The sequence below is a fragment of the Gossypium arboreum genome, chromosome 10 (genome assembly GCF_025698485.1).
Source record: "Gossypium arboreum isolate Shixiya-1 chromosome 10, ASM2569848v2, whole genome shotgun sequence".
In the NCBI taxonomy this organism is placed as follows: Eukaryota; Viridiplantae; Streptophyta; class Magnoliopsida; order Malvales; family Malvaceae; genus Gossypium; species Gossypium arboreum.
This window is the reverse complement of record NC_069079.1, coordinates 11113477-11135830: the sequence shown is the minus strand read 5'-3', so window position 1 is coordinate 11135830 and position 22354 is coordinate 11113477. Positions and strand designations below refer to the sequence as shown.

Here is a 22354-nt window from a genome sequence, read left to right as displayed (position 1 = left end):
CTTGAGTCGAACCGGGTATAAGGGTGTTACATTTTGTGTCTTCAAATTATGTGGCTAAACCATCCTGACTTCAAGCATATAGTTGAAAACTTCTGGGTTGGCAACAACTCATCTCTAATAGAAACGATTGATTTGTTTACAAAGTTTCTTTCAACTGGGAACAAGACAACCTTCAAGAACGTGTTACGTAGGAAGCAATGAATCTTGGCTAGAACTGTGGGGGGTAGAAAAAAAATCCAAATGGCTATTTACTTAAACTCCATAAGAGTTTAGAGAGAGACTACAATAGAGACTACAATGACATTCTTACAAAGGAAGAGTTATTGCGGGCTCTTAAATTTAGGGCTAATTGACTTATTAAAGGTGAAAGAAATACAAAGTTCTTTCACTTGACCACTATAGTTCAAAGAAATTACAATAAAATTATTGGCCTAAATTAACATACTGGCAAGTGCATTACCAAAAGAAATGAATTTGGATCACTTGTTCAACAATATTTTTTGAGCTTATTCATTACTTCTACAGTGGCATCAATCTTCATCTCCTCGGTTAATGAGTTAAGTTGGACACGTCTATTGTCGTTGGATATTCAAAATCTATACGTGGAGGTGACTTTGATGGACACCGCTAAATTCGTTTGGTCTTTCAACCTGACCAAAGCACTTAGGCTGGATGGCCTTCACCCTTTCTTTTACCAAATATGCTGGCTACAAGTGAAATGCAAAGTGGTTTGAATGGTCCTGGAAACCTTCCAAAACTCATGCATTCTGGAAGCTTTAAATAAAACATATTTTTCTCTTATTCCCAAGTTTAAGGAAGCGACCTCGATTTCCAAGTTTAGATTATTAGCCTATGCAACACGACTTACAAAATCATCAAAAAAATCCTAGTAATGCAGATCTGACCATTACTTAACAAAATTATTTCTCCCTTCTAAGGTAGTTTCTTTCCTAGTCGTCAAACCTTTGATAATGCTATCATTGTTCAGTAAATCATAAATTCAATGAAATGATTCAAAGGAAAGAAAGGTTCAATTGTTATCAAACTAAACCTAGAAAAAACTTACGATAAACTTGAGTGAGACTTCATTCAAAAAGTCTTGGTTTTCTTTGGTTTTCCTATTAACTGGATCAAGTTGATCATGAGTTGCATCTCGACTACTTCTACCACTGTCCTCCCAAATGGCTCCAAGATTCATCCATTTAAACCTTCTAGAGGAATTAGACAAGGGGGCCCTCTTTCTTCGTATATTTACATCCTACAAATTGAGAAAGAATTCGAAAATAATGTTTGGATGCCCATCCAAGCCTCCAAGATTAGACTTTCTTTTTCCCACCTTTTCACTGATGATGTCATTTTGTTTGCTAAAACATATAGGAAAATTTGGATTTAATTAAAAGGGTTCTAAATATCTTCATGGATGAGATGCATCAAAACATTAACTTTCACAAATCAAGAGTTGTCTTCTCCTCGAATTGTCTGGCCTCCACAAAGGAGTGGGCTTCGTATTCTTTGGGAATCAAATAAGCAAAAGAACATGGAAAGTATCTTGGTTTTCCTATTAACTCTAAGAGATTTACTCGTGGAGAGTACGATTTAATTATTGAAAAAGTTAGGGGCAAAGTGAGTTCTTGGAAAGCAAATCTCCTATCATCGGTCGAGAGGCTTGTGCTCATTCTATAACACCACTCGCCTAACTCGATATTCGGGACTGAGCTACGGAGTGCTACAATACAAAATGAAACAATGACAAACCCTTTAACGGACAACATGAGACAAAAGTATGATAATTCAATCATATCAATCATTCAGTATAATTTAAAATCTTTCCTGAGTCTTATACAGGCTTACGTAAGCTCTAAATTTGACCCAAGATCGAGTAAGGAACAAATTATAAATAATTCAAAATTTCAAGACGACATCATGACGTGACTTCCTCCAGGTCGAGACGTCACCAAACAGTCTATTATGTCATGACATCAGACCACTTAACGTCGAGACAACACAAATTATTGGCCGACATTGCGACAAGGAGAGATCAATGTTGGGACGAGGAATTTATTTGATGGAAAAATAGGCCATTTAGTGTTTGTTTTGAAACCAAATCTTAAAGGTAATCAAAAAAGTGGAATTAGTAACATTTAGACCTCTTCACAACATCCAAAATCATGCCAAAACATATCATACATCCTTCTCCTAAAGATCTAACCAATATGCCACATCGGCACCAATACACAATAAGGCTATATGAACCATTACAAGCCATACAAGTTACTTATACCATTCATATCCAACTCACTTGAATTTCTAATCCACATATGTATGCTATATAACATCCAATCCATAAACATGAGCAAATTTTCATTACCATAAGAGTTCATATTCAACTATGTCTCAAAACATGCTTAATATTATAAACAACTTGACACTCCTAAGTACATGCCACACTATTAAGCTTAAACAAGAAAAAGTCTACCAAGTTAATAGAGGAATAGTGTCATCTTTGTGAAGTCTAATCGATGAATTTGCAAACTGAATATTTGCAGAGAAGGAAAACAACAAGGTAAACATTTTAAATACTTAGTAAGTTCAAAGGTATTAAAATGATAAACTTACCATGATTCATAATATAATTAATCAAACTAAATAACTCGGTAGAGTTTACCTAGCATGACAATCGCAACCATAAGGTGAGCTTAAATAACAAAATCCATTTCATAACATATCAATGCATACATTTGAGTGGTCATTTATGAATGCTAAAGTTTAGTATTTAATTCATACCTAAATTCCATACTTGATCATCAAATATATTTCGAAACATTTATATTTCTTATTTCATATTACCAATATTACCCGATGAAACTCAGTAAACAAGCTAAAACACACATGTACAATTCATATCAGAGGCTTGTTCAAGCGAAACATATAATAGTGTCAGATTACCCGTCCAGGCTAAACCATTATATCGACACATCAAAGAGCTTGACTAGAGCTATATATATACATGTCAGGATAACCGTCTGGGCTAAACCTTTAAAACGACATCAGGTTACTAGTTCAGGCTAAACATGTGTCACATGTATCTTCGAGTCCGCCACAAATGCTGGAGCTCAAAATCATCAGAAATCAACCTGTAACCATGTGTATGACATGTTTACGAAGTTTCATCAGGGTCATTTCTATCATATAAGTTCATACTTATCCTTTTTCAATTTAATCCAAATCTCACCCATTAGTATTAACTTGCGAATAATTTAAAGTTTAACAAATCATATATAAATTCACAATATAACATACATAAGGATTTAAACATAAGTACACCATATGAACTTACCTAGAAAAATCGGCAAACAAGTTAAATTATAAGGACAATTCTATAATTTTTCTTTTTCCCCAATTATTCTCAACTTGATTCAAACCTCAATCAATTGAAGGACTAAAGTTGAATTTTTCAAACCCTTATTTCTTCTTCTTTTGACGGCAATGGGGGTGGAAGAAAGATGATAATGGTTGTTTTATTTTAACATTTAGCTTTTATATTAGAATTAACTTTAATTAATTAATAATTATACTAATTAAGCTTATTTAGTTAACTTTAAACCAAATTTACTTAAGCTAATGTACTGCATCATCATCCACTACCAAATAACCATTTACTAATGGTCCATTTTCTCCATTGGGCCTTCCACTACTTAAAATCTATAGCGATTAAACTTTTATCACTTTTACGACTTAGTCTTTATACTATAACTAACAATTCGATTAACAAATTTATTGGACCAAACTTCAATTAAACTTTATACTGACCTCGTAAATATTTAATATTTACGGACTCATTCGTCAAAAATGAGGTTCCAAAATTACTATTTTCGACACCACAAAAAAACTGATTATTACACATTCAGTCTACTATGACGTCAAATTTCAAACTACTTTGTGCAATGTTCTATGCTCCTGGCTAGTACCCTTAAACGACTAGCTCGTATTAACAAAAGCTTTCTATGGGGAGGGAATGAATAGGGAAATAAACTCCATCTGGTCAATTACGAGAAGGTCACCCGTCCCGAAGATAAAAGGAGGTTTGGGAATTGCTTTCCATAAGAGCCAAGCTCACTTGATCAAGCTAGTGTGACGCCTCATCCAATAGCATGATAAGTTATGGGCTAAAACTCTCATGGCAAAATACCTCCTTGATCCACGCAACCCCCAACTTTTAAAGAACACATCGATAACTTTGAGGTCCTTGAGAAGGATTCTATACTTATTCAGGATTGAGATTGGTGGCGCATAATGGGAGATCTGTAATTTTTTAGCATGACAACTGGACGGAAAGAGGACATCTGAAGAGAGCAATACAAGGACCTATGTCGTATAAGGAAGATTCTTGGAATCTAGAGCAAGTAAAATCTAAATGGGATACCCAAGGACTGAGTTGATTACCTCTGGAACTCCCAAGAGATTTAATTGACTCCTTTCTGAGTACGCCATTCTTTTGCAACACCAACAGTAGGGATTCTCTCTACTGGAACCTTACGAATTTGGGTTCCTTCTCATTAGCGAGTGCCTATTTGCTTGCGCTAGGAACAGTATCCGACGCTCCTTAAAATGACGAGACTCTGGAAGTCTATTTGGAGAGCAAAGACCCCTCCAAAGCTTAAAGTGTTCCTATGTGAGTGTGGGCTTCAAGCTCTCCCTACCAATCATCTACTACATGGCAGAGGGATGAATGTCCTTTTCTGCTCCAACGCCCAAGAAGACATCCAACACTTATTTTGGGAATGTCAAATTACAAATCAGTTCTGGGTTAGCATTCTTAGGTCTGCCCAATGTCAACCGGTTGTCTTTAACAACTGGATTGATAGAAATCTAACATCCAACCAATGGGCCAAGTGTCACCAAATCCCCTGGAGTTTTTTGTTTGCATTTACACTTTGGGAAATATGTCTCTCACGTAATGCTTTAATTTTTGGTAAGAGTCGGTCATACACTTTGTAGAGAGTGTTTTCAAATGCTGGGGAATATGTAGCTATTTCTTCTTTGATGAAAAAGAGAGTGCTCCCCGAGTTCATCCTAGTATCGTTAGCCACCTTCGAGAGAAGGATTCAAGTTCAACACAGACGGTTCATAGGTGGGAAACTCGGGAAAAGCTGGCTCAAGGGCCCTCATCTGAGGCCATAACGGGGATTAGGTGATAGGGGGCCTTTGGTTACATTCCGAGCGCAGCAAGTGTAGAAGTGGAATTATGGGGGCTCATGCTAGCTAGAGACCTAAACATTAAGATATTGAGATTGAAGTAAATGTTACAACTATTAAACAGGATGTTCCTCCGTATTATGATTTCTAAGCCTATGAAGCATAATTTTCGGGAAGAGAAAAACTTCTTTGAGACAATGCCAAAGGGCTATCTATGTTTTGGACTATTCTTTAAATTTCCCTATTAATATCAATTCCTTTCCTGAAAAAAACAAAAACAAATTAAAAAGGGTTTAATTTAAATTTCATAACTTTACAAAAACAAATGAATTTAGTGTATTTACTCTCCTCGTTGTTAAATAGAAGATCTCAAAATTAACAATGAATTTATTTGTTTTAAATGTTAGCTTTATTAAGTATTTATTAATTTTATTAATTAACATTTTTTAATGATTACAAATAAACCACTTACTGCAAATATGAATAAAATACTGACAAATCTTCTGTCTGAAAATTGTAACATTTTCGCATACTTTCTCTAACACCACCTTCATAATCAAATTACAAGCAAAAGAATAGGGTAAGAGTTCAATTATTATTAAAGGGGCTAACAAAGGGAAGATACAAAAAGTATGCACGTTATGGCTCACGTGGAGCAGCAGAAAGGGAAATGGAGATGCGGGGGATCGAACCCCGTGCCTCTCGCATGCAAAGCGAGCGCTCTACCATTTGAGCTACATCCCCCGTCAAATTTCAAGCTAAACATTATTCTATATAAACTTAATTTTATTCAAGTCTGCTCAACTTTGTCGTGGATTTTTTTGGAAAAAATTCCTTTTTATTTGATTAATTTAGTATATAAACCAATAGTTTATATGTAAAAAAAATAGCAATTTAAATTCACGTAATTATCAACAATTGCATTAATTTATCCATTTTTATAAAATATAAACATCAAAATCTAAAAAATTTAAAAAGTATACATAACTTTTAGATTAGATCAAATAAAAAGGAATTTTTTCCAAAAAAATCTACGACAAAGTTGAACAGACTCGGATAAAGGTTGAGTTATAGAGTTATAGTGAACTTCAATCTTTCATTTGTGCAACAAACGATATTTGATTAACTGTCACCGTGTTATAGTGATGTTCAATCTTTATTCTACTTTTTGGTGCAAGCATTGAGCTATCTTCAATATAATTCTCCAAAATAAGCAGTAAAAAAAAAAAGTTTAAAATCAGGCGGGGATTGGGCCAACCTTTTTTTGTGTTGGTCAAAATTTGGCAAGACAATTAGTTGAGACTTTTTGGACTAATCAAAATAATAAAGAAAAGGTCCCAAATGTTTCTATCTCTTCCAATCCCTGAATCGTAAAGGTGCGGCAAAAGGGGAAGATATAGCCTCGGAATCCCAACTCCACTTTCTATAAACTAAATCCCAAAACCATGAATCTATACGCTCACGATCTCTCTTTATTTGATTTCACCAACTTCTCTGATAATCCTATCATCGATCACCCTTCATCTTTCGCTTCCTTTATCACTACACCTCCCAGTGATTCTGATGATGTTGATGCTGGAAATAAACCAACTTTCACCGCTACTCCTAAGAGTCCACCAAAGCACCGCCATGACCGGACCTCGCCGTTGCCTTTGGGGATGGATTGGTCTTTACCTCCTCGCAGATGGGTATTTCCTCTTTTCTTCATTTCATTTCTCGTTTGAAGTGATTTTTGTTGTTTCAAATGCTAAGGTTTTTTTTTTTGAGATTAAATTTTGAATTAATTTGAGTTAAAAGTTCAAGTTTGAATCAGTTCAAGAGATTACCCATGGCGGGCTTCGCTATCCCCTTCCCCTCCTTTCTTTTTTATTTAATTGTTAATCTTACATAAAAAGTGGAATTATGAACAAGTTGAGCTGCTTGCTATAGGAATGTCCTTTTTCTTTGTGCTTAGATTCATGAACATGGAAGATTGATGCGCTAGAGTATTTTTTTTTTGTCTGTTTTACAGATTGTCATATAATTTTTTTCCCTAAGTTAATTGTTAAGTTCCAATGAACGACGTGAATCACGATACCATTGTGACTGGCTAAGAAAATGATTTTCTGTTTGCTTCCTCGTAACATTGCATATTATGCTGCCTGAATCTTTTCCAAATCATTGTTATCATTGATTAGGTACAGGCTATTTAGCTGCTATGTAGCATGTCATTAACCTTAGTTTATGTAAAGTTCTATTTATTTGTGGCATTTTCCTTTCGGAAATTTGATTCATCTTCACCAATATCATTCTTTAATTTGAGTTTCATTGCAGGATGGGCGGGACACTGTTTGGCCTCACAATCCTCAGACAGGGTGGAGTTACTGTGTTACAATTCCTTCTTGGATTATTCTGCCAACATCTGGAGGTTCAGATATTGTCGTGGTACTGCTTAATTTTCTTAGAAGAATTTATCTTTTTAATTAGATCAAAGTTGTCATTTTCAATGAAATTTGTTCTTTTCATCTAGCCATATTGCTATATGTTACTGCTCATGGTACACTAAAAAGATGTTTAGCAAGAAAAGCATGCTTAAGATGAGAGTGATGCAATATAGAGAGTATTTGAAAGGGATTGAAGTCAGGTTTATGAAGCATGTACATAGGAATGCTATGGTATTCGAAGGCGTTAGGTGATGCTCACTAGGCCATTGGCCAATGGGAATGCATTAGTACTGCAGCCACTTCAGGGTTTGGGACAACCTGGTCTGGTGAGGGAAAAAACAATAGCAAATCAATAGAAATAAGGATGAGAAACAAGTAAGATAGAAGTTCGAACTTTTGGAAAAACTTAGGGTTAGATAAACCTCGAGTTCCTAAAGTCTATTAATTAGAAAAAAAAAGATAATTGCAAATAGCAAAATAACCCTAGATTAAAACTCTAAAGATAACTTGTATTCCTAGCTATCCATCCATATGTCTAGTAATTAATCAATAAGACTACTATAATAAAATTGCATGATCGAAGTAGCTCCTAGGCACAAGCATCAAAATCAAAAATGTAATTGACAAAAGAAGGAAATGAAATAGTAGAAAGTTCTCTTGATATACTGGGTATGCATATTTTGTTTTAAATCTTGGTCATATACATTACAAACATGATGAGTTAATGATTTTTTTTCCCTTTTGCATGTTATTATCTGTATGTATTTCCTTTAGAGATTCTTTTCTTACTCTATTGGTGATTTTTCTCCTCATTTCTCATGATTGTTAAGTTCTAGTTATGGACTAGTTTCTTCAACTGTTTTATATTTAACATTCATTGATGACAGTTTTACCGGGTTCAAGTTGGCATTCAATCACCAGAAGGCGTCACTACCACCCGGGAAATATTACGAAGATTTAGTGATTTCTTGAAGCTACTATCTGAAGTACGTTTTTGTACCTAATTTTATCATCTGAGAAAGTTTACTATCTTCTTTGTATCTCATGCTCTTTCGGCCATAATGTTCTCATATGCCATATTTTGCTTCATTTTTAAAATTTGTTTATTGCATTTCTCATTTTTCCCTCTGTTTTCGCAGCTTAAGAAGATATTTCCCAAGAAAAATCTGCCTCCAGCTCCTCCAAAGAGAATTTTGAGGGTAAAAAACAGAACACTGTTGGAGGAGGTAAGCTAAAAGATGTTTGTTTATTTTCCTTCACGGCAATTGGATCTTTATAATTGTAGATCACTATGTGTTATCCTGAGCAAACAGTGCTGGAAAAATTAATCATGTTAGGCAGTCTAAAAGTTTAAAGGTTTATCTAATTTTTCTATGTATACATGCTTTAGTCCCTTAACAATCCAGGAAAGAGCAACTGACAATTCTTGTGTTATTGGTTGTGCTTGTGAGCCAGTGAATTTTGAGTAGTGTATTATGCACAGCTTTAACCCTTTTCTCATTATGTATTGGCAATCTGAAAATTGGTCATGTATTTGTGTTATTTTTTCAACATTAAATGGTGTTCATTCTCCTTTTGGTAATGCCTGAAATCAGCTTAGCTTATTTAGATATAATAGGAATAATAACATTCTCTAAATGGTTAGCTTATTGCAGAGAAGGTGTTCTTTGGAGGATTGGATGGAAAAACTTTTATCAGATATTGATATTTCCAGAAGTGTTTCAGTGGCAACATTTCTTGAGCTGGAAGCTGCTGCGAGGTCTTGTAGGTGTTACCTTGATGCCCCTTGTAAATGGATGAACATGTTTTTACGTCTTTATCTGCAGCCTGTATTTGTAGTTAGGATTAGACTATAAATTCACATGAAGTTATGCTTCATGATCTAAATGTTTTGTCTTGTTACAGCATTTGACAACAATCAACCTGATGCTGTTTCTTCTGTTGGTAGTGTGGCTCCTTTATTTCTGTCCAAGAACTACTTGGATATTGATAATGCATCTGATCTTGATAATGCTTCTTCTGAGATATCTGAGCTTGGAACTCCAAGGCAGGGAAAAGATGGTTCTGCTGGTCCTTCCATGGAACATTCAATTTTGGAACCCAATTTGATTGAACCCTTAAAGAAAAGTATGAAGAAAAAAGTGCATTCTGGACTTGAAAGTGACATTGCAGGAGATAAAGTTACCGAAAATAATACTGACAGGAGATTTCTTCGTGGAGATGGAGCAGAGCACTTGCCTGAACCGGATCATTGCAAAATGGATGGCCATGTTCGAAGATTGTCAATAGAAAGCATTGGAAGTGATTTAAGTTCAGTCCGAGCAAGTGAAATATCAAACTTGGGAATAGCTAGTTTGTTTGGTGATGGGTTACATGACTTGCCTGAAAGTGCTGAAGCTTCTAGAACCTTGGATTCTCTTAGCCCCAACTTACAATTCCATAAAGATCTGCTTATCCTTTTTCTATCAGATGAGCGTCATAAATTAAAAAGGGTTCTTAATACGCTGCAGAGGAGACTAGCTACAGCAAATACAGACATGGAAGATCTTATATCAAGGTTGAATCAAGAAGTTGCAGTTAGACAGTTCCTTGTAACAAAGGTATTCTCAACTATAGTTGGGATGTAGAAGCCCTTTTAATGCAATTTCTATTTCCATGTTTGTGTTGATGAAGAAATCGGTATTACTCATTCGTTCTTCATGCTCTGGTATATTTGCTTTTATATCGGCATTATGACTTCATGCCAACTTATTACATTTCCTGATCTTCTATTTTCTTTGATAAGAGTTATTTTTTCTTTTAGTTTGTAGATCTTAAATTGCCTGAGAACCTTTAAAGCTCTCAATGATATTAATTTTTTTCCTCTCAATTGCCAAAAGGCTGAAAAAGACTATGGACCTTCAAATTGCTTCTTATTACTTTGAACTTGGATTTTCTCATATTAAATATGCAACAATCTGATCCTTACCTTCTCAAGATGTTTAAATAAATTTTCTTCTGGAGTCTATGATGTTTGTCCAAACAATATATAAAAGGAAGAGATGGTCAGCTTTTATGATCTGTGATCTTGACATTATTTGGTACTTAATTGGTTAGGCAAATCCATTATGTTTTTGGACTTTGGGTTTGTGTTCACACTTCCAAAACTAGTATGTGTTAGATTTTGATGATTTTTTTGAAAGATAACGTGTGGTGTGGAAATACTAGAAGTGCAAGATATCATTATATTGCTTTTTGCAGAACATCACTTGTTCTACTAGACAACTTCCTACTAGCCAAAAACAACTTAAGTACTTTTGTTTTATATATTATTTTTTGCAAGGGCATGCATGTCTGGAAGAACACTCTCTTGCCATTCTAAAACATAATATAGGGGATATTTTAGCATTGTCCAATTAATAATTCCTTAAATGTAAGAGGAAGCTAATTCGGTGAACATTGCTTGTCTGAAATGTAGGACATTTCTGACAGAATAATTTCAAAAAAAAAGCTGCACAGACAAATTGTTGAACCTTTTTATGGGCACTCATTACAAATCATAATGGAGTTTGAAGGCTTGAAAACTAACTAGTTGCTGTGTTTAATTAGCCTGATGGTATACTGATATTGATGAGGATTAGAAGATTCAAATTGGATTCCTTATAAACCAAACATCAAGCTGAATTTATTTCTCATATTTATAGACTTAGTAATGCAATTTAACTGCTATATGATCTCTTAGGACCGGGAAATGGTTACTTGGAAAACCTTTCATTATAGCTTCAGTCTCAGTGTCTTGTGAACTAGGATGTTCTTGTTTATGGTTATATGATAATGGTATTAATGGTGTGGATATTGAGCTTGAACCAGTGAGGTTGTACATGAATTTTTTCCCTCCATTCTTCTTGTATTAGGTTCATACTTTCTGTAGCTAGAAAAAGAATTGTCTTAACGTACTTAATGAAGCTTAATTATAATTTGATTAGGCATGAGATGACTGACTTGATTTCATTTTCTCATGTAGGTTAAGGATTTGGAAGTGGAACTTGAAACCACTAGAGAGAATTGTGATGAAAACATGCAACAAGCTGTTTTGCTTGAAAGAGAAAGATTTACCCAAATGCAGTGGGATATGGAGTTGCTTCGGAAACAGTGTTTAGAAATGGAATTGAAGTTAAAGAAGGAACAGGTTTCTTCTTCTGTTATTAACATTTTTTTTATTAGAACAGTTCTACTCAATTATGAAAATCTTTAATAAGGGCAAAAATGTTCCAGGATGAGAAGGCACACATTGAGTCAGCAAAGTTATTATTGATGAAGGAGAGCAAAACGTTGCTGCAAGAGTTGGATGTTGCTAGAGAACAGCTTGCAGACTTGCAAAAACATCACGAGGAGTTAGAGGTGAAATCAAAAGCAGATGTAAAGCTCCTTGTTAAGGAGGTGAAATCTCTTCGAAGCTCTCAATCTGAATTGAAGCAAGAACTTAGCCGTGTGATGAAAGAAAAACTAGAATTGGAGGTAATCTATCATCTTTTTCTTCACAAAAATTATACCAATACAGCAATACTATATCTGTTTTCTTTTTACCTTTTTCTTGTGGAATAATAGTAAATTATGAAAGGAGCCACTATTTTATTTATATATATAAAATCTATTGAATCAACTAGCTTCAAAGGAATCATTGTGCATTACGTATCTAGCTCCTTCCATCAATTTTTGATGTTCTTGATTCACTTCTCTTTGATTGTCCTTTGTTTTAAGCAAAAAGCAAGGGGGGTTTTTCCCTGACTATTTGTAACATCTTCCTCGTTACTTTTGGGTCAGATAAATTGGTTGTATATCTTGTCCAAGGGCCAGGCCTTGGACAAGGTTTTTATTTTTGGCCCAGCGAAGCCTGGGTTTCTTTTTCTAAGTAATACTTTTGACCTAATTTTAATCTTAAAATGTCTAAATATATTTTTAACATTAAAAGTAAAAAGGGCCTTTGAGGCCTTACACATTGGATCAGGACTTGGGCAAGGATTTTCCTTTCCAATAGGATTGGCCTTGCCTGGCCCATGGACACCTCAATTGGTTGTTTCAGTGGTTTATTCCCTACTTTTGAGCCTTATGGTAAAGTCATTCTAAGTAAGAAACATCTCATTCTGTTGTTCCATGTGCATTTTTCAGAGGATTATGCAGAAGGAAAAGAAAAGGATGGAGCATGCCAATGCTGCAAACACTAAACTGCTTCACGAGTGCAATCTTCTCTGGGATCGGCTCCAAGAATGCAGTGTTAATTTCCTCAGTGAGGAAGAGGATAAGTTGAATGTTGATACTTCATCTCCATCTGATGCTCTGGATCTCTTAACAACTTCTGATAATCGAATTGGTCTCCTTCTTGCTGAGGTATCCTTTGTGCCTGAACTTAGAGTTATGAACTTTTTTTACATACTGTTGAAACCCTTTCTCTCTGAAAGTTTTGGCATTTGGAGTGGCTGTTTATTCAAGGTTTGGAAATTGTAGCTTATCATGATAGTTACAAAACTGCTTTCTAACTAGCGTGGGTGTATGTGTCCATGCATCCCTCTTATCCGTATATTGTTTTATGGTAGTGATATATATGTTTGTACACCAGATATTGTTTGAAGCAATTAAACCAGTAGCTGCCCCCTTTTTATTGTTGTCAATTCTTGCTTTATAGAATATAGCCAAAGCTCAATAGAAGAGAATTTCTAGGTTATAGGTGTGGGATTAGGGCTTAAAGGAACCATTTAACTTTCAAACTAGAAAAAGAAGAGCTTGTTTTGGGTTGGATCTACTCCTAAGATGTGGTGGAATGATGTTTCATGAAAATAAGGGTGGGGAATGGGGATTGTATATCTAACAACATAACTTTTGGAATGTCCTTTAAAAATAGTAATGTTTTCCTTCGTTAGTTTTGTGGTGCAATCACCATGTTCTTCTTCTCATTCCCGAAATGATACAATGACAATCTTTGATCAACTGTCTGGTCTGATCCTCTCACCGGCTAAGTTGGCGCCTAGTATTCCTATGTTTATGCGAATTAGTTTGCATGTTGACGTGCATAGTCTTCTCTGTAACTGCTTCCTAGAATTAGTTGAAAATAAAACAGTTTCCGAGAGCTGACTGCTTTGATTATGTACAGGCACAGCTCCTTGCACAAGATGTAGAAAATTCGGTGGTTAGATCGGAAGAGAGCCATAAGATGAAAGACGGTGATAAAAGAATAGATGACGAGCTGAGGAAGATGCTAACAGATATGTTTGTTGATAATGCAAGATTAAGGAAGCAAGTGAACTCGGTAGTACGTTGTGCTCTCAATGCATATGTGAAGACTGACGAAGATGATGATGATGATGATGATAGTGAAGAAGAAGAGGTAGAGGAAGAGGAGGAAACCCATTTGAGGAAAACTGTTCTGAGCAAATTCTTGTAAAGATATAAACTGTAGATGAGAACAAATAGTGAATTGATATTTGTTTCTGAATTCAAGATACTCTTCTCATTCCTGTATTACTACTGCACATTTGCCGTATAGCTACAATTTTTTTTATTATTTAATTATTTATCTTTTATTTGCATTACAAATGGGAAGATGATTACATCAATAAGAAGTGACCGATACATTAGTAAAAAATCGGTGGATCCATAAATCAATACAAATAAAATAAATTGAGCTAAAAATTTGATTAAATTGAATTTTGTAAGCTTGACTACTGATTTGATACCCAAACATTACAAATATCAGTTCATTTTATTTATTTTGAGCATTAGTATAATTTTATTTGCCTCATGTTATCCGAGTAGGAAAAAAAAAATAACATAGCGGAAAGTGCGGGTCATTCTACGGCAAAGTGCCAACCTTGCGTCTACAACTGAAATAACTCCCATCTAGAAATCATTTCTTTGATTGTTGAAGAGTAGAAATGAATAAATAAATAAATAAATGGATACATGCTTAAATTCACTTTCTTAATGGTAAAAGTATTATGAACTACTTAAAAGTATATTAATTAATCTTTATATGTTAGGTTAAAAATAAATTAAACTATTAAAAATTCTATTCATTTTACTGTTTAAAACTGACATTTTTTAACAAAAAAACCTGTTTGCTTTTTAATTTATTGTGTAGAAACTAATTTAACTATTTTTTAAATAAAAAAGCAAAATATAATCCAGACATCCATGGCCTTATCTATTCCTTATTAACAATTAAACAAACCATAACTCAATCTAGAAATCTAATTCTTATTCACAATTTAACCAACCAAACATCGTAATATCTATTCCATTCATCCTCTATTCCATTCAGCGAACCAAACATGCTGTTACATTAAAAGTTCATTTGTAAAAGGTTCAGTCCCAAACACTTCTATGTTCATCTAAATGCGTACAAAAGGAGAAATTTGAACTGTTAAAATTCTAAATGTTGAAATATAGTAAAGAAATTATATATCTCAAAATCACAATACATGCCTGTGCTGGAAAACACAGTTTGCACTTGGGGATATGCATATATTCTTTCTCTTTGTCTTCAACATGGAGAATCCTGTCCTGCATTAGCAGTCCAAAGTAGAGCCTTGGAATGGGTGTGGAAAATTACATTACTTGTCCCCACCACCTCCAAACATCCCCATCATGTCTTTGGTAGAACCCATTTGCTTCATCAAGTTCTGCAACCCACCCATACCCCCAATTTGCTTTAACATCTGCGGAGGAAGGACCTTGCTCATGTGCTGTGCATTCATGTTCCGAGACAACGCACTCATTTCACCCTTCTTTGGAATTTTCAGCCCCTTCATCTTGCTCCATATCTTTGCTAGCCGCTTGTACTCCTCCATCATTTCCATTACCTCTCGAATATGACGTCCTGACCCCCGCGCTATTCGCATCATCCTTGATTCATTCATGAGCTTGGGATTTGAGCTATCCAACTCTGCATCAAATTAACAATCAACGACACTCATGATCCTAAACTTCAGCAGCATGACATGTACTGAGAAATTGAATAAAGCAGAGCATTCACTCACCTTCATTCGTCATTGAGTCCATCATGGTCATGTAGCGCTTGATCTTTGCCTGGCTTTCTTTTTCACGACCTTTCGGCATTAGTTCAGCACTAAATCCTGGAAGCATTGAGAAAACCTGCAGACAGCAACCGATGTAAAGAATTAGAATAAAGTTACCATTGGACGGGGTCATGGGAAAGTGGATCACCATCCAAAAGCTTATACATACACTATGTACCCCTGATTTAAATACTTATAACAATCTAGTAATCAAGCAAAGCAGGAAAGACGATGCATTGTGATAAGCATGTAACCTTGAAATCTGTAGATACAACAAGCAATCTAAATGCAGGGAGTATTTACATGACAGGAAAAACCAGAGAACTCACAGCGACAAGATTGATATTTTCTCAACACTTTGAAACAGGCTAGGAATATCAGAACTTGTTTATACCAAAATTTCCAGAACATTTCTCAATTTAGCTCATTGGATCGTTAAAGTACATACCAGATCGATTACAAGGCAACAGTTTCTCCATGAAGGAACTAAGATCTGGGAACACTTAAGGGATTTCCAACTCTGTGATATAGTTTTTTATGTCAAGGGTAAGCAACTCTTGCATCAAGCTCATTTATTATGATTATACTAAAAGAATCTTATCCCCTCCCAGATACCAAAGTTATGATATCTATTTCTCTTCTACAAAATGTTTAGTAGTTTAAACTAATAAGTCACCTATTGAGAAGGCTGTTTATCAAACTTTCTAGAAGATAGTATTATAATCTACTAATTACTTTCACCAAAAATTTTCAGCAAATGGAAAAACTTAGAAAAATGTCTAACATCAAACATACATAGAAATTAAAAGTTTGCAGAATGGGAAATTATGTAGATATCTCCCAAATTGTAAGACGGGGTGCAAACTACCAAACTAACATTCAAATACATCAGAGCATTTGAAAATGCAATACAGAAGAATCATTAAAAGGCACACCCATTAACACAAAATAACCAAACTTCAATTTTACTAAAACAAAAGGGCAACAGAAGATGGAAGCCAAAGAGAGTGGTATAAGAATAACCTGCCCAATTGGACCCATTTTGAGTATGTTTTGAAATTGCTCATACATAATCCTTAAGGTAAAGTTCCCTTCTGAAAGCTTTTGGAGAAGCTCAGGTTGTTGATCCATGGGAACAACTTCATGAATTTTGTCCATGAATCCAGACCAGTCACCCATGCCTATTCAGAATGATAATCACCAAGACAGTGTTTCAAACAATCATCACCATTTTGAAATCCATGACTTCTGCATTTAAAAGAATACATAACAGGAAAAGGAGATATATACCTAGAAGGCGGCTTACAAATGGTTTAACATCAAACACTTCAAACTCATCCATGTGCTCTCCAGTTCCTATAAATATGACAGGACTCTTAGTAGCAGCAACCCTGGTAGAAGTCACAAATCAAGAAGCACACAAATCAGGAGAACCCAACCTAATAGAAGCAAGGCAAATGCTATCTTGAGTAGGACATAAAAAATGAAGGCAAGACAATCATAACACTTACGCACTGAGAGCACCCCCACCCTTTGCATGACCATCCATTTTTGTGACAATTACAGCACCAACTGCAACACTTTGTTTAAATGCTTGAGCTTGATCAAAAGCTGCTTGACCTATACTACTATCCATAACAAAAATAACAAGATCTGGTTTCTGGAACATAAAACAGAAGTAAAAAATAATTAAGGGAATATTAGCATCAATTATCCTGAAACAAAATGAAGATTTAAAATCTGAACAATACCGTTGCTTCAGAGACTTGACGCATTTCCTCAAATAGGGCAGCCTCCTGTTTATGGCGCCCACTGGTATCCACAATTATAAGATCACAATTTTCTTTCTTAAACCTCTCAACACCTTCCACAGCAATTTTCACAGGATCTGACTCCATGTAGCTGCATGAATAGCAGAAAACACCATTAAAGACATTCTGCAGATAAAACCCACGGCAGTAATCATGACCATATATGAAAACCAGTCATTTGAATCTAACATGGTAGAAAGCATTATGAGCACAAAATACATAGAAATGTGTACACATGCATTACATATACAAGAAACAGAAAAACAAACTAGCTGAATGCATGTATTTTCATGCTTCCCTCTTATGCCCTTCTATGTATTTAAAAGACATTCCAGTAACTAGGCACACAAGTCATATTATTGTTGAAAATTACCTAGAGTCAACATTATTCCTTACTTCCCCGACTAAGAATTAAAGAACTTCAAATCAAAACTACCTTTATATAAAACAAACAATCAAACTAGATTCTAAACTTCAATCCGCAACTACAATTAGGGGACACATGCAATGCTATGGCTCCTATTTTGCAGTTTTAGCTCTCTTCACCATAGATATTCAAGGCCAGTATTTACCAGGTCCACAATTAACTGCAGTAGAATTTAGGGTAAACTAGAAAAATAGTCACATATCTTTATTTAAGTTTACGTTTTGGTCACTGATGTTTCAGTTGTAACAATTTGGTCACAGATGTTATCAATTGATAACAATTTGGTCACTGGTCTCTGTTAGTTGCCATTAAGTGGTGCAAATTGCTTAAATATAAAAAAAAAAAATTGAAAATCATTTAAAATTTGAAAAAACAAATTGCTTAAATATGTGGAAATGACATGGCCTCCACAAGGCCATTTAATGGCTTCTGTACTGCCAGCTATGATTTCTGTCTACCACTTAATGGAAACTAACGGACCAGTGACCAAATTGTTATCAATTGATAACATTTGTGATCAAATTGTTACAACTGAAACATCGGTAACCAAAATGTAAACTTAAACAAAGATATGTGACTATTTTTCTAGTTTACCCCAGAATTTATTCTATTCATAACTACGATAAATGCAATGCGACCGAAAACACATTCACAGCTGCAATTTGCATCCTTGACCACAACAATGAATACAAAAGAATAAAGTACCTTCCATAAAATGGAATCTTAGCTTTAGTGGCATTCTGCTTCAATTGATCAAAAGCACCAGCTCTGAACGTATCAGCACAGACTAGAGCTGGTTTCCAACCTTTTTTCTGATGATAATAGGCATATTTTGTACATGTAGTTGTTTTTCCAGACCCTGAAAATTTTTAACGAAGAAAAATCAACTTCAAAATTCAAGTATTCCATATGGCCTTACCAACACATTCATAACACAGCAAAAGCTTTCACAACAATGGGCAAAGGCAGCCTCAGTACCAATTGGAACATAATTCAACCTACATGAGGATGTCAACAAAGCTTACCTTGTAAACCAACAAACATCACAACACTCGTTTTCCCTTTCTTCGGTGTGAAACCCGGCTTCCCAGGATCCAACATCTTACAAAGTTCATTAAAAATTGCCTATAGCAATAAACAAACCCTTTTTAGAACCAGATATACCTCTAATACAAGAATCAAAGCATGAACCAAGACAATTTCTTTTGTTAAGTGTTGGATCAAAAGTTACCCAATTACATGAAGTTTTCACGTTAAAATAAAATAAAATAATAGAAGAGAGCCACTAAGTCAAATGTTATCAGCATTTTGGATTAAAAGCAGACAAAAACAAAAACAAAAACCAGAACTTCAATAAATCTCATTAACATCATTAATTTTAGCATAGAATTAATAAACATTCTAAGATAATGAAAGGAGAAAAAAGAGGAAATTCTCAAAATTTATAAAATAATTCACATTTTTACTAGCAAAATCCCATACAATAATTCAAAATACTAATATTCAAATATAAAACCCTAAATAGTGGTTTAAAGCCACCGAAATTCTCAATTCGAAGGGAAAAAAAAGATTCAGAAAATGAAATAAACCTGTTGGATGATTTTTCGCTTGTTATGACCGGCAGCTAGATCATCAAGATTGACGATCTTCTTAATATTAGTTTGCATATCACGAACGAGCTTGAATTGAACATCGGATTGAAGAAGAGCTCTGGTGATTTCATTGAGGCATTCGTTTAAAACCTTCTCATCGATTATCGTGGCATTGCTCATCTGTTGTATAGCCCGAGAGATGCTCCCCCCTAATTGTGCTAACACCATCTTCGCTAAACTTTTCTGGAGAAAATCAAATGAGATTTCTGTTCTTGAGAGTTTTGAAGAATTTAGGGTTTTTCCTGAACAAATGAAAAATAATTTTTGAGAAATCTGATATAAGGGAAAGGGTATCAAATGGGAGATCAAAAATGAGGTGAAGTCAGTGTGGGGAAGAAACCGTAATGATTGAGATATCTCAATATTGGGCTGGGTTTTTGACCACCCAACCCAATCTTTACTTAGCTTTTTTTTCTTATTCCAAGGGATGAGTTCGGATTTGGTTTTTTTTATTTTTCTATGTTTATTTTGAATTTTATATTTATGTATTTATTTTGACAAAATGAACGTTATATTATAATTTTCAAGTATTATTTTCTAAAATATAAAATAATATTTACAAATATTTCTAAGAAAAATTCACTTTTAAGTAAATAATAAATAATTCTTATATAGTATTTTAAAAAATATTTTTATATAAAAATTGTAAGTTAGTTTTATTATTTTAAATATAAAACATTTTTTCATTAGCAAAACTAAATTTAATTATAAATTTTTTGATACAAGTATTCAACAAGGAAAGAGACAAAAAAAAATGATGGTGTTAAGAAGACCGGTTCATTTAAACAGGCAAAAAATCGAAAAAGTAAGGGAGTAAAGTAGAGGAGATTGTGAAGATAAGGAAGATAGAGTGTTGAAGATATTGCTTAGGGTTGTTGATGGGGAAAAATATCCCTCTTTCATAATTCTTTGAAGTATATATAGGGGAGATGTAATACCTCTAACCCGTATCTGTCGTCGGAATAGGGTTACGGAGTATTACAAGATAATAGAATAGTAAATTATTCAAATCATACATTAATACAAACATAATCAAATTGCTTGGACCTTAAGAAACTCAAATACTAACCAAAATACAAAATCAAAATAACATCAATCGGGTCAAAAACACATCAAAACCAATCTAATATGTGCCTAACCAATGTACCCTCATTGGTACCACAATTATATACAATTTAATCTTAAAATACACATTATTTCAATTCATCAACTCATTCAAGCAATACCAAATTAAAATACCTAACAAAGTTACTACAACCACAACAAATCAAATATATGTAAGCCAAACATACTAGCATAATAACTATACCTTATTCTCATACCAAATTGGTTATTTGCACAAAATATCATTCATAACATTTACATAAGCCAAACATTAACTAAAATAGCACAAGAGTCTATACATGCCATATAATATGAATTTAATGTTTCAAAAACTACCGAGATAAACTGGATAGTGTGACTTGAGTGCCAATTTGATCGTCCAACCTTCCGAAAATCTACAATGACATTAAACAACACAAGTAAGCTTAATGAAGCTTAGAAAGTTTGACGAGATAAAAAAAAAATCTTACCAAATTAACTATAATAAATCAAATAATAATAATAAAAATCCATGACAACTCCCTATCATTCACAACTTCAATCGATAAATATATTTGTATTCAAATCAATACAAAAATAAATAACATGTCTTTCAAATTCATTAAATAAATCACCTTACCGAGATTTTTCCATTCGAAGAACGACTTACGAATAAGAGTACATCGTCAATAGAAGCTTACAAGAGCTGGTCCTTCCAAATACGCCAACAGAAGCTTGAAAGCTGAATAGAAGCTCATAAGAGCTGAACAGAAGCTCGTAAGAGCTGATCTACCCAATTAGGCCAAACAGAAAGTAAAACACGAGAGTTTGCAACAAATTTTGAACCCCTGTTTACTTGGGTAAAATACCGATATCTCCCTCTAATACCATCTCCACTCCAAACCCCCATCATACACCAGATCATGAATATACTTAAATCCCGCGGTCAATTCAAACCAATATCCAATTCAATATTATAATTCAAAAAATAATTCATTCCCAAAAATAGAATATATACATAATACCAATCATCAAATTATACAAATGTTAAATTTCAACCGTACGAACTTACCTGGACTAAATTATAGTAATTGTAGAAGTTTAGGGACTATTCCGCTATTTTTCCTTTTTCACTAGTATCTACGGGATCGTGATCTAAAATATAAAATTAATCATTTATTAGCATATATTTAATTTCCAATCCGTTTTACAATTAATACCCTTTTTTTTGAATTTGTGCAATTACCTCAAACTTTTACAATTTTTATAATTTAATCCCTTAATTAGTTAATCTATCAAATTAACTAATTTTTCAAATCAATAATCTATCCAAATATTCTAGGCCCTCGTACAGCCCGTAATAAACCTAAAATTTACTATCAAACCCTAATATTTTGACATTTTCACAATTTAATCTTAAAATAAATATTTAATAAAAATCACTTTACAAAATCATCACACAACACAATCAAATCTCCAAATCCACATTATTCATCAAAAACATCTAATATTTATCAATAGAAACTTCCAAAATTTTTAACAGAATCAGAAACGAAGGTACGGGTTAGCTGGACCTAGTTGCAACGGTCTCAAAAATATAAAAATTATTAAAAAGGGGAAAAGTTTGCTTACCAAATCACCAAACCAAAGTTGATAGAATGTTTTCTTCTCCTATAAGGTTTCGGTGGTGGCTTTTTAAAATGAAGAAGAT

The 22354-nt window shown here is 34.1% G+C and overlaps 2 protein-coding genes, 1 long non-coding RNA gene and 1 other non-coding gene across 5 annotated transcripts; 1 reads left to right on the top strand and 3 right to left on the bottom strand.

Annotated features, from left to right (window-relative positions):
* Positions 1 to 2811: 2811 nt before the first annotated feature.
* Positions 2812 to 4747, bottom strand: LOC128281404 (uncharacterized). The gene is made up of 2 exons (XR_008271610.1): positions 4444 to 4747; positions 2812 to 3134 (listed from the first exon to the last, which is right to left on the bottom strand). It is a non-coding gene; the product is annotated as an uncharacterized LOC128281404 (long non-coding RNA).
* A 1120-nt stretch (positions 4748 to 5867) lies between these two features.
* On the bottom strand, positions 5868 to 5940 carry TRNAA-UGC (transfer RNA alanine (anticodon UGC)). The gene has a single exon. It is a non-coding gene; the product is annotated as a tRNA-Ala (tRNA).
* A 505-nt stretch (positions 5941 to 6445) lies between these two features.
* On the top strand, positions 6446 to 14189 carry LOC108489599 (PX domain-containing protein EREX). 2 transcript variants are annotated; one of them, XM_017794256.2, is made up of 10 exons: positions 6446 to 6884; positions 7510 to 7620; positions 8507 to 8605; positions 8759 to 8845; positions 9275 to 9383; positions 9525 to 10219; positions 11623 to 11787; positions 11874 to 12116; positions 12768 to 12986; positions 13747 to 14189. In XM_017794256.2, exons 1-10 carry the CDS (start codon positions 6642 to 6644, stop codon positions 14035 to 14037), a joined length of 2262 nt encoding a protein of 753 aa, XP_017649745.1. In that variant the 5' UTR covers positions 6446 to 6641; the 3' UTR covers positions 14038 to 14189. The 2 variants fall into 2 exon arrangements, with proteins under 2 accessions (XP_017649745.1, XP_052876168.1); XM_053020208.1 differs by lacking the exons at positions 6446 to 6884; positions 7510 to 7620; positions 8507 to 8605; positions 8759 to 8845 and having other exon boundaries at positions 9075 to 9387.
* A 670-nt stretch (positions 14190 to 14859) lies between these two features.
* On the bottom strand, positions 14860 to 19981 carry LOC108489499 (signal recognition particle 54 kDa protein 2). The gene is made up of 9 exons (XM_017794092.2): positions 19498 to 19981; positions 18934 to 19033; positions 18614 to 18767; positions 17422 to 17572; positions 17182 to 17330; positions 16961 to 17061; positions 16694 to 16851; positions 15632 to 15746; positions 14860 to 15537 (listed from the first exon to the last, which is right to left on the bottom strand). The coding sequence occupies exons 1-9, from the start codon at positions 19726 to 19728 to the stop codon at positions 15206 to 15208; spliced, it is 1491 nt and encodes a 496-aa protein (XP_017649581.1). The 5' UTR covers positions 19729 to 19981; the 3' UTR covers positions 14860 to 15205.
* Positions 19982 to 22354: the final 2373 nt, after the last annotated feature.